Source organism: Sebastes umbrosus, chromosome 12 (assembly GCF_015220745.1).
Source record: "Sebastes umbrosus isolate fSebUmb1 chromosome 12, fSebUmb1.pri, whole genome shotgun sequence".
NCBI lineage: Eukaryota > Metazoa > Chordata > Actinopteri > Perciformes > Sebastidae > Sebastes > Sebastes umbrosus.
Window position 1 is genome coordinate 23,551,274 of NC_051280.1, and position 19,131 is coordinate 23,570,404.

General features: G+C 37.6%; 1 protein-coding gene across 1 annotated transcript; it reads right to left on the reverse strand.

The window, feature by feature from the left end:
- Positions 1-2,981: 2,981 nt before the first annotated feature.
- On the reverse strand, positions 2,982-13,070 carry lrrc8da (leucine rich repeat containing 8 VRAC subunit Da). Its single transcript, XM_037786699.1, has 2 exons — positions 12,278-13,070; positions 2,982-6,547 (listed from the first exon to the last, which is right to left on the reverse strand). Coding segments are annotated over exons 1-2 (2,559 nt in total). The 5' UTR covers positions 12,279-13,070; the 3' UTR covers positions 2,982-3,989.
- Positions 13,071-19,131: the final 6,061 nt, after the last annotated feature.

Below are 19,131 nucleotides of genomic sequence, written 5' to 3' on the forward strand. Positions count from 1 at the left end.
TACAGCAGTAGGTTATCCAAGCAATACACAGGAACAGTACATAAACATGTCAACACTAAAGAAATACGTCCAAAGAATCCAAAATATAAAGAGTTTTAGTTTTATGCTATATGGAGATCTTTTTTAATCTATATAGAAAAAAATGGATACCACTGACATTGAAGTTTTAAACTGCTGACCCCATATAACATATAATTCACAACTTATACTTAGTTTTAATTTACTTATCTTTTAGTTTTTTTTGGTCCTTTCATTTTTTTACATTTAAAAAAAAAGAAAAAACAGAGGGTCATTTTATCCAACATGCATATGGACTCAACTTGACAGCATGTATAGTCTACATTTCAAGTAACTGGTCTTAAAAACTTTCAGAAAATAAACAGTAGAAAGACTAGCATAGTCCTAATAAATCTAGATGTTTCAAATTACCAGTCTAAAGTTGACTTTTAAGTGCTTCAGATTAATAATACAATGAATTTATTGCTGTGTGTCAGAGGTTTCAGAAGCTAATGGGAGTAGTGGACACAACATGCTTGCTTTATTGGCACAAATAGTCCCCCATCTGTAGATATGTACTTTTTAGTGAGAGCACGATTTTATAATTTATAGCAAATTATTTCGCAGACCCCCTGACAGAGTGCCCCGGACCCCACTTTGAGAATCACTGCTCTACAAGACAGAGCCTCAACTTCGGGTAATAAAGCAAGACCCTTAGTGGTGTGTATTCCTATAAACCAGAAGTTCTCCATCTTTTTCCAGCCACGGACCTCTTACAAGATAGACCACATACCGGAGACCCCCTCATGTATGTTCCCTGGAATAAGATGACGTATAGCCTATGTGAAAGAACAACACAAGAGAAATGTACTAGAAAGATTTTAGACATGCAAATGAGCGTAACAGAACGGGAAGCAGTTTGTGCTGACACCTTTAAAACCAGGAAAGGATATCTCAAGGACAGGTACATCATGATGTAAATTCTCAAACCAGTTCTCTTATTCAGTGTTACTGCAAAGCCACCAATTAGACTGTTGAACAGAGGGCTACATACATGAACAACACACATGACCTCTGTGACCTCAACAAGGTCAACAGAGAAACAGTGAAGCTATTGTTTCCTCCTCACAGGGACTCGCTCGCTCACTCAAACAATGTTACTGGTTTGCAGAGAATCATCAGGTTTCCCCACTCAAAAGCCAACCCATGTACTGGAGAATAATAATTTATCTTCTGTAGGATCACATGGATGGATGAACTCAAGGCATCAGTCTTTATCATATTAACATTAGACACCAGGTGGAAAAGATTATGGATTATGTGGGTTAAGCCTCGTAAACCAGAAGACATGTCAAGACAAAGACGAGAGCTTCTTTACTCTCAGTGAACTGGAAACACATCATGTGGACTCATTTGCTTGAGTTTCTACAATGTTTAAAGGGGACATATCATGAAAAACTCACCTTTTCACTGCTGGTGTACAAACATTTGAGTATCTGGAGTGATCTACCAACCCACAAACTGTGAAATAAGACAACACAGTCAGTTGTTTTTATGGGCTGCCTAGATCAGAAAACATGTGACTCAACAAGCCATTCAGATTTAGCTCCTCTTCCTATGTCACATGCAGGCTCATTAGAATATATCACCCACAGCTTACATGCTGCTGCTGCCCTTACAAAGCATGTACTCTTGCATGCAGTATGCACACATTTGGGACATAGTACTTCGTCATAATATTGCACCTTTAACTTTGACCCACTGATATATCTGCAGCCCAGAGGATTGTGGGTCAGAATAGCCAGAAAGGCATGCTGGCTTGCATACTGCAGAATGTCACCGGATGTAGGAGGACATCCTGGTATTTTTAGCATACTGCATTTGTACATACTATGTACTGGGACATACTAAATCTTGTTCTGGCATACTAAATAGTATTTTGGTATGGAATGCACAGCATATTTTTTCTTGCTAGCCAATCAGAGCAGGCTGGACTTTTACGGGAAAGGCGCTAAAATGCAGCATTTCAGACAGAGGGTGAATACAGGTATATTCAGACGAACAGTATGAGAAAAATAATGTTTTTTGAATATTAAAGCATGTAAACATGTTCTAGTAGAAACCCAAAATACAAGTATGAACCTGAAAATGAGCATAATATGCCTCCTTTAAATGTTTCACTGTAGAATTAGTCTCAACTCGTCACATACTGCCCCTTGACGTCACTTTATCGGCATTAAAAACCACTGTAGTTACCCATGGCGTCCCTTTAGGATTAGGCAACAAAACCACTATAGGTAGGTTTAGGAAAAAAAGTGCATGGATGGGCTTAAAACTATTATGTTTGCTCAGTGAACGTACAGCTGATTGTAACGTGACGCGCGGGACACGAACAGCGGTCTCCTGGATGAAAGCCTTGTATCTGTAGGACCCATCCACCTCCCCTCCTGCCCGCGTTTACTGTTGACACGGATGGGTTTACATTGTAGTTAATGGAACGCCCGGAGCGTTTCATACCGGCACTGTCTGGCGGTACCGAAAGCCAACGGCCGTGACAAAGCCTCGGTATTTAACGCCCTGGTAATGAGACATGCTGGAAACACTGAGGTCTGTGTAACCTTGTCCACTATCTGTCTCTTTATGACATTGACAAACGATCTTTAGCTCAGGGGCCTTTTGTATAAGTGGACATGAGCAAAAACTCTATTTTGTAGACAAGAAACAAAGGAACTTTTTGTTTGTTTTTCCGAGGGGAAAATATAATGTGAAACATGTGTTGAGTATACTTTTTTTCCAAATTTTGCCTTATCAAACACAGGTGTACCTAATAAGATGATTAATAGCTGCATTGTAATAACGGCTGAGACCGAGGCCTCGTTAATGTTATTAGTTCCACCTGTGTATTTCCTGCTATAATGAGTCAAAATAAATGAATGAGTACAGTGATCAGTGGAGCGCGCCTGAAGTCAATGAATAATAAGACGTTCATCTAAAATCGTGTTTTATTGTGCCATAAAGTTGTGAACTTTGAGCAGAGGATCACAAAGGTGGTACAGCAGCTCTGAAGAACACATACTGTATATATATATATTAGGCCTACACAGAAATACATTAAGAAGAATGAAGGCAGACGTGTTGGTCGTCATTACACAATCCTGACACTGTTAAATAATCAGTGCTACCTGTGACCGGCTTTATTACACATTTCAAATTTCAAAGCATGATTAAAAAAAGATAGTCGACAAAGAGTTCCCTTTTATCAGCTCGCGTTGGTCTCGGGACATGTTATCACAAAGGACATTCACCGATCTTTAAATCATTTTCAATGTGCAAATGAGTTACTATAGGCCTTAGTATACAATCTCTACAACAGTAAGGTAAAGGTTCATTTCTGGTGCTTAGTCTCCACCTGAGTTTTAAAACTTTAAACTCATTCTGTTGGCTACAAGACATTGAGGAAAATAAAAGGTTACATGATTTCAACAAAAAGTTATAAACTACTAAGAAGGAAGTGTTGCATTGTGTTCTCTCCCATCCATAACATATGGACATTGTTCTGTGGATAGTGTCTGTATGAAAAAACTGACGTGGAAACATGAAATATTCATTTTTGGCCTTTTTGTTTGTGAAAGCCTTCACTGTAAAAAAAAAAAAAAATAATAGCAGCAGTTAAGGCAAAAAGATTGTTCCCCATGGTTACAATTATACCTGAGTACCTAAAACAATAATAATAAATCTACACACTGTGTCATTGGAGCAAACAGTTTTGGTCTATTACATAGAGAAGCTAAATTTCTAATGTTTTTATTACTCAAAGCTAGGAAAACTGCCAAAAAGTTGCGGAATTAGACAATCGGCAACAAGAAAAACAATCTGTACCATTTTTTAAAGCAACTAAGACAACTCATTAAAATAATCAAGAAAATGCATTCATTTTTATGGATATTACAATTAGTCTACTCTTACATCCGCGATGCAGGCTTGTCATGAGCTTATGAACCGTGAGTCGCAAAGGACGCGTTGGCCTCTCGGCTGAAGCTCTCCTTGACTTCCACGGGCAGTGCGTCGAAGAGGTGGTCCTCCACGACCACGCCGCTCTTGCGCAGCAGGCGGCAGTTTCCCAGCTGGACGGGCAGTCTGTCCAGACAGTTTCCTCTCAGCTCCAGCTGAGTGAGCTGGACCAGCTGACCCACGGTCTCCGGCAGCACGGTGAGCGCGTTGTTCCCCAGACACAGCGCCTTGAGCTTGGTGCATCTGAACAGAGGCTTGGGCAGCGCCTCCAGCTTGTTGGAGTTGATGGCTAAGTGCTGGAGATTGTGGAGGAGGCCCACGTCCGGAGGGAGCACCGTGATGGAGTTGTGGCCCACGTCCAGGTACCGCAGTTTGGGCAGCGTGAACAAGGCCGGAGGCAGGGACTCCAGTTTATTGTGAGAGAGGTGGAGAGCCTCCAGAGACTTGATCTGGCCGATGGAGGATGGGATGGTGATGATTTTGTTGTGCCACAGTTTAAGGCACGTCAGCCTCTTGAGGTGCTGGAAGCTGATGATCTCCTCGATGGTTCGGATGTTGTTGGATTTCAGGTCGAGCTCCTGCAAGTTGGTCAAGCTGAAAATAGCGTGGGGGATCCTCTCCAGTTCGCACGTGTGCAGCTCCAGTTCAATCAGATTTGTCATCTTTTTCAGACTATTCAGTACCATCAGTTTTGTACCATCGTTGTGCACCACTAGCTTAATCAGATGCGGCGACAGCTCTGTGATGTTTGTGGGCATTTTTGTGAGGTTGCTCTTCAAGCATAATGTCTTTAAATGCCTCAAATCTCGCATGGACTCCAGACCTATCATTTTGTTGTTTTCTGAGCTCAAGTTGCCGATTAGGTTGAGCTCCCTCAAACTCCTCAGCAAATACACCCATGTCGGGATCTCGGCGACGTCGGTGAACTTGACGTGAAGGCAGCGAAGATGGTCGCGGAGGAAAGCGAACCCCGTCTGCTCTACTTTGGCCGGGCAGTGGCAGAGGTGCAGCTCCAGCAGGCTGGTCATCTGGGAGACCTTCGCCGAGAACCTCACCTCAGGAATCAGCTCCAGTTTCAGCACTTCCAAATCCGTGAGGTCAAACACAGCGTTCGGTAGACCGGAGAGCATGAAAAGGTGCAGCTCCTGCTGGTCCAGTGCGTTACGGGTCACGAGCTGCCTCAGTTTTTCAAAGGTCCACTCGTGATTGAGGCTGATCTCCCTAAGCTTGTTTTCACTGACCTCGGACAAGAAGACACCGAAGCGTTTGGAGTAGAGTTGGTCATACTGGTCAACCATGTGTAAGAGGAATGCAAAGTCATTTTTGACATCAGGAATGTCACTAAAGCTGCTCTCTTCCCGGACCTTCTCGAACGAGTACTCTTTCAGGGGGCGCCGAAACACCCAGAAGAGAGAGTACAAGCACGCCATCCCGTAGATCAAAATCAGAGCCATGTAGCTGATAAGCAGCTTGTTGAGCATGAAAGCCATGTTGTGGGTGCAGAAGAACTTCCTGTATCCTGTCAGCTGTTTAATCTCAGGTTCACAATCGTGCTTAAAATTTATCTTAGCCAAAAAGGTCGAAGTGTAGGATAAAATCAAGATAAACTTGACGGTTTTGACAACGGTCTGCGCTACATAAAGCTTGTAGATGAAATCACTGTCCTCCACGTGAGCTCGGAATTTTCTCACTTTCTCAAACAGAGCTTTGGCCTGCTCTCCGTCTTTTTTGTCCAGGATTGTCATGCTGCTCGGGACCTCTCCGATGGGCTTATCTGCAGAGAACTTCACCCCGAGCATGGGTGTGGATGAGTTGACGTTTGCACCGTCCTCCTTCCCCTCTAAAGACACCTGCTTTGGTGCAGAGGAGGTGCCGGTCATCCGCTGTTTGTTCTCCTCAGAGTCCTCGCAAGCCGTTTCAGACAAAGCCTTCGTAGTCCAGGGAGACTCAAAACATCTACCTAGGATTGAGACAAAATGCTCAATCTTTGAGCTTGTTTTGGGGTATTTGAACCAGAAGTTGCTACTGACCATGAGAACGATGGTGTGGATGAGGGTGAGGTAAGGAAAGTACTTGGAATACCAGGGTAAGGCCACATGGTAACATATTTGGTTGATGAAGATATACTGTTGATAGTCCAGGTTGGTCCGGACCCCCGTCGGCTGAGGTTGATTGGCATATGTCTCCGCCACCACCGCAGTGTGTTGGTGCGTGACGTGGATCTCGTGGACAATTTCGTCTGGTAAGTCCTTAGTGATCAGGGGCATGGTGGTTGCCGCGGGGGCTGCCGAAGTGGCCGGTTTCTGCGCGCTCTGCTGCGTGAACGAGTTGGGCTTGGCTCCCGAGACCTCCTCCGGGTCCTCCAGAACCGGGAGGCAGGCCACCTGGTCCTTGGTGATCTGCATGGTCATGGCGAATATGGCCAGCATGAGCATGACCAGCCCCAGGTAGTCCATGAAGACGTCCCACCATGGCTTCAGGATGCGGTACGTCGGCTGGATGTCATTCAGGGACGCAACCTCGGTGAGTGTGAACATCACTGCAACAAATAGAGAAGAGTCAGTTTCATCTGCTCTCGTTGCTTTAGCATTAAAAAGACCGACTAACAAATCAGAGATAAAACAGTCGACTGGAAATTAAGCGACATACTTAGCGAGAGAGATATTTAGTGAGAGAATGGCAGAAAGGACTATTTGTGATGATAAAGTGTCACACAACAACACGAGTAACGTCTTCAAACATTTAAAACAACACACCCTGAAAGTCTTGTTATTTAATATCATAGTATTTCTGTAAAATAATAGACATTGTTTTTTACTTTAAGTGTCTCAAAACATTTTTATTTAATTGTGCTCATATTTACTTTGGTAATAAATATGTTATTAATGGCCAGTATGTGTCATGTGACTTGCTTTTGTCTTTTTTCCTTCTAAAAATGACCATTATCTTTGAAAATCACATTACTATTTAAGGAATGATTAGTATCGGTATCATATTGAATTAAAAAACATGTGGTATCGCCCATCCCTAGTAGCATTACGTCACACTGTACCAAAAATGGAAGTTTGATTATTATTATTTTATTTGTATAGTCTGTACTGTGTCAAAAAATGTAAATAAAAATTAAAAAAACTTTTTCAGAGTTTTCTGACATTTTATAGAATAAAACAATTAATCGAGAAAATAAGTCACTAATTGCTGCCCTGCGTCCTCTGTTTAGATTACCAAAGTCTGAACACAAACAGTCCCTTATTGCTGCTTTTAACACCATGCCCTTTCACCTCGAGTCATCTTTCAGGAAACAAAACAAAAAGGAAAATAACAAAACTAACATTCAACATGAGTTCCTGGAGCACAAACCTCACCAGGAAGATATGTTTATTTGTTTCACGTATATAAAACGACAATAAAATACTATTCACATGAAAGAAATGTAAAACACGTGTGAGGGTGTGGTAGAAACTTATAATGGCTTTTATATAAGAAACCAAACCCAAAAGACAAACAATAAGTAAAGATAACTATCATGACAAAAATCATAGTGTAAGATAAAAGCTCTCAAAGCAACCGATCCGTAGTAGGTTGCCAGGAGTGGCGAGCTAGAGTAACACACGTAAACACCCCCAGCAGTACAAAGTGTGAATGTGTAACCGTGAAGTCGCTGCTGCTGCTGCTGCTGGTGTTCCATCATTTTATTTTAGTTTGCTAAACTCAACTCTCACTTCCTGTCTCTGCAGTCTAGTTTCATTCAGTAATGTTTTAATGACGTTTGAGTCAACATCGTGCTAAATCCAGATTTATTACAACATGCTGTGAGTGGAATAGTCCTTCGACGGAGACATAAGACTACCAACTGTTCTGACTCACGGAGACGTTTGTTTCATTTACTGAATCAAGTGGATTTAGTGGATGTGTCATCTTTCATTTGTTTCCTGCTTCTAGTCCACACAAACACAATTTAAAAGGACATATTGCAAAAGGATTCATGTGATTCTAAAAAAAAAAAAAATAAACAAGAGATTATCTGTCCATCTTGATAATACAGTAAGGCCTGTACTGAAAAGCAATAGTTGCTGCACTATGCCCGCTACGCACTGAGGCAGATGACCCATTGAACTGCACTCCAAAAAGGACCTATTTCTTGCAAGTAAGTAAGTAAAGGGTCGATTTGGAGCATTTCTACAAAAGAAAATCTATATTTGACTTTATCCTGTAAGGATAAGCTAATTTGCTTGTTTGGCTCCTGTGTGTTAAAATGAAAAACTTCAAATCTTTGTTTTATTAGAATTGTTTTAAAAGGTTTCAATTGTTTCATTTTAGAGAAGAGATTCCAATTATAGTCTGTTTTGATCAAATTTGTCACAATATAATGTGCAGAAATTGTTTTTTTCTAGTTTGAGGGTGACACCCTTACATGTTACGGGAAGCGCTAACAGTTATTGACACCCAGCGGGTGGCGTTATCTTTAAAAGCCAGCAGTAACAGATGGAAAAGGGCATGGTTAAGAGGTTGCACTGTGTATAATAAGCAATAATATTTTCATATCTTGACCCTTTCTCGCAGCTAAGAAGAACTTTTATTTCACATAATTTCCATTAGCCTCCAAACAAGCATATATAATATGCATGAGCATATGGCTCGTGCACAATAATCATGGGTGTCTCAAGCATGAACGACCGTGTCGCAAAGGTCTTGCAATGTGATCTTTATCCTGCAAATGAAGAATTTAAGATTTTTTTTTTATTTTCTATTTTGTCAACAAAGTCAAAACAGCTTTGCTATTTGTTGACAGTGTAAATGTGTTGTGTGTAAAGTAGTTGTGGTGTGATTTGTTTCTATCTCAGTGGGTCTTCACTGGAGCCTGACCGATAAATCATTGTGCCGATATTATCAGCTGATGTGAGTTTATTACAGATATCTCGTATCAGCATATTATGTCAAAAAAAAATTGCAGTACTACAAACGTAACAAAGATGCGTCTGACATAGGGATGTTAATCTAGAACTTTTTTTCTGACGGACTGTCCTCTCCCGGTTTCTTCCCAGGGTCACAATTCTCCCGTATTTCTCCCGATTTATGAACATTTTTTTCCCTTTTCGTTATCACAACCGGTTTCTGGCACTGTACAAATATAGGCTCTACTGTTTCCACCCGAGCGACAATCAAGATACACCAGTTGTTGTTTACTGGCAGGAGAAAGCTACTCGCGACACAACTCGGTTTGAGCTGCGCTCCCTGAACGACACAACGTGCTTTGCTTGGCACAGCGAAAAGCCTTCGGGGCGTGGCACAAGCAAATGGAAATAACGGGTGGTGCCGTAGTCGGGTTTTGTCTGAAAGGGACTTCAGTGAGTGAGAGACGGAGAGAGAAATGGATGAATGAATGAATAAAAACTGATGAATATTAGTTTATGTCAGAGATTCACACAATTCACAAATTATTCTGTATTCTTTCCTGAGAATTAAAAGTAAAATTTAAAAAAAAAATATATATATATTTTTTTAATTTAAGAGTAAAAATGCTGTAGCAGTGTACTTATTATTTTACTATTTCCATTCTTAAAAAGTCACCAGAATGAAGGAAACAAAGTCTTTTAAACCCCCAGACCACTCGCTTTGATTTTGAAATCCTCCCTATTTTTGAAGTCTTAAGGTTGGCAAGTATGGCCAAAATGTCGATAAAGGTCAACTAAAAGGGATGTAAATATGTCCCTTTTTTTCTGTCTGTAAAATAGAATAGATAATTGTGTAAGCGAATGTGTCTAAGTGGATATCTGTATGTATGCGCGTGTGGATATAGACATATGTATATACTGTATGTATATATATTTATATATGAGGTTGGTTGTATGTATATAAATATGAATATGTATGTATATGAACTTATCTCTTGATACTGCACTATTACTACGGGTAGTACTTTTATTTATTATTTTTCTTTTTTTTGTTTTATATATGTTGTTGCTGCTGTCTGTATGTCCCTTTTACAAGTATGTGTATGTATTCCTTTAACCTTAAATAAATTTTTTTTTAAAAAGTATGGCCAAAATGATCATCACGATTATTTTGATCAATATTGTTATCACGATTATTCATTGATTTTAGCGACAACATATTTTATTGCACTTTCACATTTAAATAAACAGAGCGCTGCTTTCTCTTCTATGCTGTGCTACATTCCTGCTAATGTCCATTTAGGGCGGCACCATGTTGGAAGAAATTGACATTGCAATATTTTTTCTACTAAAAATATTGCAATATGAGAAAATACAGAAATATTCACCCTACCCTTTGTTAGCATATATATATATATATATATATAGAGAGAGAGAGAGATTTTTTTCTTCCTTTTAACAGGTACAATCGTACAGCACAATAAGACACAACAGGGTCATTAAGTATCCTTAAGCATCCTTTCAATGTCCATACATTGTTCCATTAAGTAGGGATGAGTAATATTTTCCGTCCATAGGCCCAGAGAATACATAAATGTACAGGGAGGAAAATAACATGTTTCTTTATACTTATATTAGGAGAGAAGAGAAGTATGGAAAAGGAATTGAAAAAGAATAAATAAATAGATAAATAAATAAAAAGAATCTAAAAATGAGAGATAAAGTTAGAAAATAGAAATAAAAAAATAGAATAGGAATAATAATATTAAACAAAAATGAATAAAAACTAAATAGAGAAAACTAAATAGGAAAAAAAAAATAATAATAATAATAATAATAATAAATAAATACAAATAAAGAGAAACAAAGTAAATAGTGATGTTAGCTATATTTTAAAGATAAATGCTTCAATCTGGTGCACTTTGAGAGCAAAATTAGCCACAATAAGAGCTAGATAAACAATTTTATATTCTTAATTTACATTGTATAGTTGTAAAGATAATATCTATACCCAAAAGTGAAGCCAAAACATCTCATTTAGGAAGAGCTTGATTTGATATGCTGCAGAGTTTTCTACGAGCAGAACGTGCATTTTAAACGTACAAATATTGCAGGCGATCATGTTTCATTTAATTGTGGGAAGCCAAAAATCCTGATTAATATTTGATTAATTGTGCAGCCCTACCCCCCAATCTTAAAGTTCAAGCTGTGCCTATGTAAAGGGTGGGGTGCTCCAGGGGGCCTGGCAGCAGGCTGGTAAACAGTCCCTCTTCTCTCACACTGCTGCCCTGCACAGATAGACTACATAACCCTGACCTCACCATGTGATAGCAGCCACTGAACTGAATGTTAAGAGTAATTTAATTAAGATGAATTATGAGGTCTGAGGTGTTAGACATGGGCAGCACAGAAATAGGTCAAAGACTTCTTCTTTTTTTGTTAGTTTGTAGGCTGTTCCACCACAAGAGGAAATAAGACATTTGGGTGATGATGAAACTGGAAGATAACGACTATTTTTCGTTTTTCCTCACGTGAGGACTAGTGACCTGCGCAGTAAGTTGTCTGCTGGGTGTTTTCTGGGTCATGTGACTTGTTGAAACATGTGAGAAATAGAGAATCAGCATGTTAAACATTCACACCAGCAGGTAATCTTATCTGGGGAAAAAACGGTATGTGCTCGGCCAGCATATCAAATCAAGCTCTTCCTAAATGAGATGTGTTGGCTTCACTTTTGGGTATAAATATTATCTATACAACCAATGTAAATTAAGAACATTAAATTGTTTATCTAGCTCTTTATTGTTTCTGATTTTGCTCTCAAAGTGCACCAGATTGAAGCATTTATCTTTAAAATATAGCTAACATCACTATTTACTTTGTTTCTCTATTATTATTATCATTATTATTCCCTATCTAATTTTCTCTATTTAGTTTTTATTTATTATTATTCCTATTCCATTTATTTATTCTTTTATTTCTATTTTCTAACTTTATCTCTCATTTTTATTTTATTTTTATTTATTTATCCATTTATTTATTCTTTTTCAATTCCTTTTCCATACTTCTCTTCTCTTCTCTCCTAATATAAGTATAAACAAACAAGTTATTTTTCCTCCCTGTACATTAATGTATTTTCTGGGCCTATGGACGAAAAATATTATTCATCCCCATGTAATGGAACAATACTTTGTTTCTCTTTATTTCTATTTTATTTATTATTATTATTATTATTATTATTTTTTATTTTTTAATTTTTTTTTCTTTATTTAGTTTTTATTTATTTTTGTTGGGACAAAACAATCAGGTTATTGATTAAAAAAAATAAAAAATAAAAAATAAATATTAGTTTGCATTTAAGTGTAAAACATACTCACTGCCTGTGGCGGCGTTATCTCAATCCAATTATTCCTTCCTCAGCATGCATGCCACTTTTCTCTCCTGCTCAGGTCTTCAGGTGCGTCTCTTTCTCTCTAACCTAATTTCTCAGCCCAGTTAAAAGCTCCGAGGAACATTTGTTGGTGACAGCAGCAGCTCGGTGGTGTCGGCTTCATCCCTCATCACACCTGATATACCTGTGAGCTCTGGCGAGCAGACCGGAGACAGGAGAGCAGAGCAAAGAGGAGCCGGGCTGCTGCTGCCTGGCCCCGGCTGGACGGACGCTGGAGAGACAGTATGAGCAGCAGACGGTCCTCTCCAGAGTGTGTTGCACTAGTATATTTCTAAGAACAAGGCAGATCCAATATGGAGCCGCTCAGACCGCTGCTGTGGGTGTTGTGGAGCTTCTCATTGGAGGATGACATGAAGGCAATTTCCCGAAGACACCGCCTGCTTAGCTTATCTCGGGATGCCTTCAGGGGCCGTATGGAAAAACGTCACACACAGCAGAAAGTCAGACACCTGTGAGACCACTAGAAATAACAATGGACATGTGTTGTTTTTTATTATTGTGAATCAGTGAAGTTTTTTCTGGGATTACATGCAGAGCTGGCTAATTTGGATTTTGTTATCAATATTTAACTATTATTAAGATTTTTTTTATATATAGATAGATACCTGATACCTAAACCCTGTCTGACTAGTACGAAGAATGAGTTAGAACTGCTAAGTAAATCTTTGTCAATTATGACTGACAAAAAAAGATGTTAAATTAATCTCTTTATTTGATATGCACAAATGAATTTGAGATAAGCCCTGTTTCTTTTCTTTTCTTTTATGTGATATGTATATATATATATATATATATATATATATATATATATAACATTTATTATGATATATATTATAAATATTATATAAATATTAATACATATACATATATATATATAAATAATAAAATAAATATATATAAATAATAAAATAATAATAATAATAATATATATAAATTAATTAAAAAAAGATTAAAAAAGAATAAATTAATAAAAAAAGAATATATATATATATATATATATATATATATATATATATATATATATATATATATATATATATATACCTTTAATGACTTGTTCCTTGACCAGTTTTACTTTATTTCTATTCACTTTGAATGCTATTTTTGATATACAGTATGTTGTTGCCCATGGTCAACCTAAAGTTGTTTTTCTTACTGTTATGATAATTGACAGTGCACAAGGCACAAGGCAATGTGTGTATATTTTTGATAACGAATAAACAAATAATTAAAAATAAAAATAAACTGATTAAAAATAACAATGGAACACTATATCTCTGTTATCTCATAAATATGTATAATTCCAAATAAAATCAAGGAGTTTTTATTTAAGATTGTACAACAAAGTGTTGTAGAGAATTATAACACCTGGCCTATAATAAATCCAGGGAGTGTTAAGCAAGTGGAGCAAATTAGATGTATTACAGACCAAACCGGAAGTGGATACTATTAAAATATTTTGCTTTATAGGCTCACCACCTGAAAACTGAGCTCTCGTGTCTAGCCTCTTCCCAGCGTGCCATGAACGCATCACCAGCTTCCCCCTCTTTGTCTCAGAGTACCAGACACCACAACATGCATCCTGTTCAAATAACTTGGCTGACTAATTAAGACTTCTCACATGTACCTTTTGTCTACATGACACGTGTTTTACATGCTACATTGTGTTGCTACAGTTAAAATAAAATGTTATTCACACAAAAAAATAACAAAATAAACCGGTTTTAACATGTGCACAGATAAGGAAACATCACTATCTATCTGTCTATCTGTCTATCTATCTATCTATCTGTTTTATTGGTATTGACAAACTCCACAGTCAATAGGACCCTGAGTGCTGAAGTCATGCATCATTTCCAGCTCTTTCTGGATTTGGTTGATGATGCACTGGGTGGAGGAAGTGTCTCCTCAGTTGCAACCCATACAGGTTTCAACCGGTCCTGGGCTGCTGGCTGCTGGCACTCTGTTCTCGCTCATGCTACCCTTGTACTTTGAGAGGAGGAAGAGGAGGGGAAAAAAAAAAGAAAGAAAGAAAAGCAGTCACTGGGGCGTGTAGTGCGATATAGTCTGATAGTCTGGCAGGTTACAAGATCTGATGTGGAGGTGGTGGTGCGTGGCCGTACATAAACACATGATTACACTGATCATTTTGTGTGAGTTCTTTACAGGCTCTATACAGACATGTTTTATGCAATAGGGCCACTCAGAGTGTAAGTGAGGCCGTCTCGTGATAGTTTATAGTGGCTCCCAAACAAAGACATGGTGGACAAAGTGATTGTGAAAAGTATAGTGGATTAGTGGATGTAAACTCACTTAACTTTCTGACTATGAGACACATGAATTCTTTTCAGACAGTTCTCAGTAACTCCCTCCACAACTTGTTGCCAAGACATTATTTGTCATAAAGTTTTTATGTGATATAAATGCAAATATTACAGTTTTTCCTCATTCACTTTGGCTCAATTCTCAAATGAGAATGGTTTCTTTTTTCAAAACAATAAGCTCAAATATCTGAACAATTAGTTTGAATTTCTCATTCATTCAAGCAAATTGCATGTGTTTTGGCACATGTGCAATAGTATTTTGTCTTCAATTTGCACAATAACCACTTACACATGGCGTGCTGATCAAAACTGATGAGTTGTTGTACTCTTCATAACTTCTTTCAACGTTTGAGCCATCACATGCAAAATAATCCATTCAATTATCAAAATCTGTCAAACTATATTCCATAAATATCTATGGCATGGTGTTTACGTATTGTAAGAAGGTACAATTTGTTGTTTATTACGAAGGTTTTTTCATTGCTAGAGGGTTTGTTTTTAAAAAAAAAAAGATTGGCATGGATGTCATTTTGTGTTCACTGTATATGACTTTATATGAAAGCTCAAAGGTCTCTGTTCATAATACATCTAACACAAATACAGTTACTGTAAACACAACTGTGCATATCCTGTTTCTGTGTATACAGTATTGTACAGTCTTGACTTTTTCCAGTAAACGTTTACCTGCGGTTGAAATGTGAGTCTAAAAAGCTCAGTGCGACACACACAACAGCCTTCAGCTACAGTATAGACATAATTGACATTCTGGTATAGCAGAGCAATCAGTCCGTGTCAACAAAAAAAGTAGAACAAAACTTGGATTTGCATATAAGAAATGTTTACAGAGTTGACGGCTCACATGATGACAAAACAACTTTTCATTTTGGTGGCCAATTAACTGGCAGAATAACTAGGTTTTGAAGCATGAATGTTTAGGGGTGAGTTACGACCTTTTGCAGACATGCAATAGAGTTGTGATGCCCCACGAAACAGGTGTGACACCAGAGAATGTCAAGACTGTTTCAACAAAATGAGCCAAAGTGATTGATAAAAACTGAAATGTGGGGCTAGTTATACTGCTAATGACACTGATTTTGATTCCTAACCTGACTGTCATGGCGAGACATATGGTTGGTATGGTGAGAGGAAGGAAAAAGGTATATAGATTTAATGGTTTGGTCTGTTGCCACACTGGGTGGCGGTGGGAACAGTGGTTGGACAGTATGGGGTTTCCTGTCTGTGGGGGTGATGGGGCCAACAGCTGGGGACCCCAGACGCCCATGGCAACCAGCTCAGTGCGTTGAGAATTGGCTCAATGAGATATAAATAATTCACCGTGGACCTCCCTCTCTGATTTGTAAAGTATATACCGGGTAGTATATATCACAAACATTAGCTGGTGGGTTAAATGCACACCAGATATAGACACATGTGGGGTCTGTGTGTGGGAGAAGCAAAAAATACACCGTCATTCAATTTTAGAGCAAAGCCACAGACCAACAACATACCCAAACAAACCTGTTTCCATGGTGATTAATTTCCTGTAAGCACCATAAGCATTTTCACACACACGCACACATGCACACACACACACGCACACACACACACGCACAGTGGGGTAGGAAATTCAGTAGTTGGTGTCAAAAATGAAGCATACTTCAAGTTTATTTAATGAAATAAACTTAAGTAAAGTTCAAGTATAATCCCAAGTATACTTTATGTAATACGTATACTAGTATTAATGTACTTGTAGTATACTTGTAAGTGTACTAGTTCAATACGTCTTGGGGCTAAATTGGCCCACTTTTTAGTTTATAAAAGTACACTTTAAATGTAAGAGTAGTGAACTTTGAGAACATAACTAGTTTACATCCAAGTTGTATTTTGTACTGAAACTATAATATGAACTATACTACAAGTGAACTTATTTATAGGTATACTGTTAGTTTACTAGTTATATACTTGTAGCCCACTTTTTAGTTTATGAAAGTAAACTTTAAAGTATAGTATACTCTCAGTAAACTACTAGTTTAATAGTTTTTAGTATACTCGTAAGTTTACTTTAAGTGAACTTATAGTACTTAGCCAAATGTACTTTTCTGTAAACTTTTCCGTAAGCCAAGTATTTTTTGACATTTCTGTATACTTAGTCAGTATAAGCCAATTAAGTATAATTTTGTTAAGTATATCTCTGATAAGTACATAAAAAGTCAACTGAAAGCATACTCTCTAATTTCAAGTTTTAAAGAAGTATACTAATAACACACTTGAATAAACTTTGTAAGGGTGTAGTGGTGGGGTTAGGGTTTTTTGGGGTATGAATGTAGTCAACAAGAGTTTCTCTGGTAGAGTTAGACAAGAAACAGTGTGTGTGTGTGTGTGTGTCAAATTACACACACGTGTGCACACGGGTTGTTTGCTTGCGTGTGGATCCTTTGTTATTACTTGACATACAATAAGAAGACATGGTGTGGTGTGATATGATGTTGCAGCTTCTCAGGCATTGAGGTAGTCAGCACTGTCTGTGTGTGTATTTGTGTTTGAGACAAAGACAAAGAAAGAGACTCGGGGAACACATGCCACTTTTTTCTTCTGCTTTGATACCGGCATACAGATTTCTGCTCGCTCTCATTTTGTTTGGTGTGTCTGTGATATCAGTCATGCTGTGACTTGTAACTATTTATGCAAGTTTAGTTTCCACAGTGGTGTTCAGTCCAGCAGAGGTTCTGTAGTAGTGTATCAGAAATCATGCGTTGAAGATTTGTGAATGCTTCTCAGGGACACTTTTCAGACAAAGAATAGTGAAAAATAGAATAGCTGGTGGTGCACACGTTTTCTCAACATTGTTTCCTAATCAGCACCTTTAAACAAATATATTCCGATGTCGCTTATCATTTGCAGTCCTGATGAGCCGGCTGTTTAATCACCAAGTCACAATCATTCACATTGGACTTAAACATCAAAATCACTACGAGAGAGAGATCAGGGCTGGATGATCTGTCCATGAAAATGAATCACCGTAAGCATCATCCTGGAACAAGGTTATTTAGCTCCACCTGCTGTTGTCCTGATGCACACTGGCACTGTTGAGGTAATGATAATGCATTACAGTCATTCAGTTAATTTCAGTTTCCAAAGATGTTTTCTTAGAAATTAATGTATGTTGCCAAACATATTATAAGTAGTGGGTTATTTATATTTATATGATAGTTATTTCATAGATATTTGATATGAAGACAGATTTGTCATTCTGTTACCACAAAACCTGACCACATCAAGTGTCTCTTTGTGGCACTGTGTGGTTTCCTTCACAGGCCTGGTTGGGAAGTATGATGAAGAGGAGCAGTCACAGATTGGTACAGAGTCAGAGACACAGACTGGCACTGTCTGAAAGCAAAATCACAGGCCCTTTCTTTATCTGTAGGCTTCTCAGGAAAAATGAGTACAGTTTAGTGATTCACTGTTGCAGTACAGAAGTTTTTAATGCAAATTTATAAAACTTTATCATAAAAACTGAAAGCATTTATCTTGTTTTTATTGGTAAGCCAATAATGGGTTTCCACGTAAACACACTGACATTTGATCTCATATTCTGGTGAAATATAAGGTTTGTGCTAAGTATATTCTGTTACTTTATACTAGGACTGTCCCGAATACCATTTTTTTGGGCTTTGAAGCTTCAATGAGTTATATTCGAAATATACCCCCTTTCCCATCAGCTTGCTGAATATTTACACCTATTTGTTCTCGTGGTTACGACTCGCATACTTAATACATCATTTTATTTATTTTATTTATTTTATTTAATTTTACTTTCTTAAATTTCCTCAAAATACAATATTTTTAAGCTTCTAGTACGATAGTTTAATATCATATATATATATATATATAATATGTAGGAGCTATGTAATTCCATGCTATATACAGCATGGAATTACAGAGCTCCTTCGTAGGAAATTACAGAGCTACTCAATAAAGCATTATCAAGTTATCAATGGATATTTTTGTTCCTATTAAATTGGTATTGTATGAGTGTGTGGTATTTTTTATTTTTATTTTATTTATTTTTTCATTTTATTTTTACATTTTTACTTTCATAAATTTCCTCAAAATACAGAAATTTTAAGCTTCTGGTACGATAGTTTAATATTATATATGTATATGTATATGTATGTACATATGTATATGTATATGTATATGTATATGTATATGTATATGTATATATATATATATTTATTTTTTGTTCCGGTTATTAAATTGGTATTGTATGTGTGTGTGGTTTTGTATGTCATCTCACTGTATGTAAATTGGTATTGAATGTACTGTTTCTTTAATTGTTCATCTTGGGTGTCACATGATCTCTGGAATTTATGGGCACATTGCATAGAAGAAGATTTCCACATAATTCCATATAAAATACTAAAATCATCACATGTTATACATTATAAATATATAA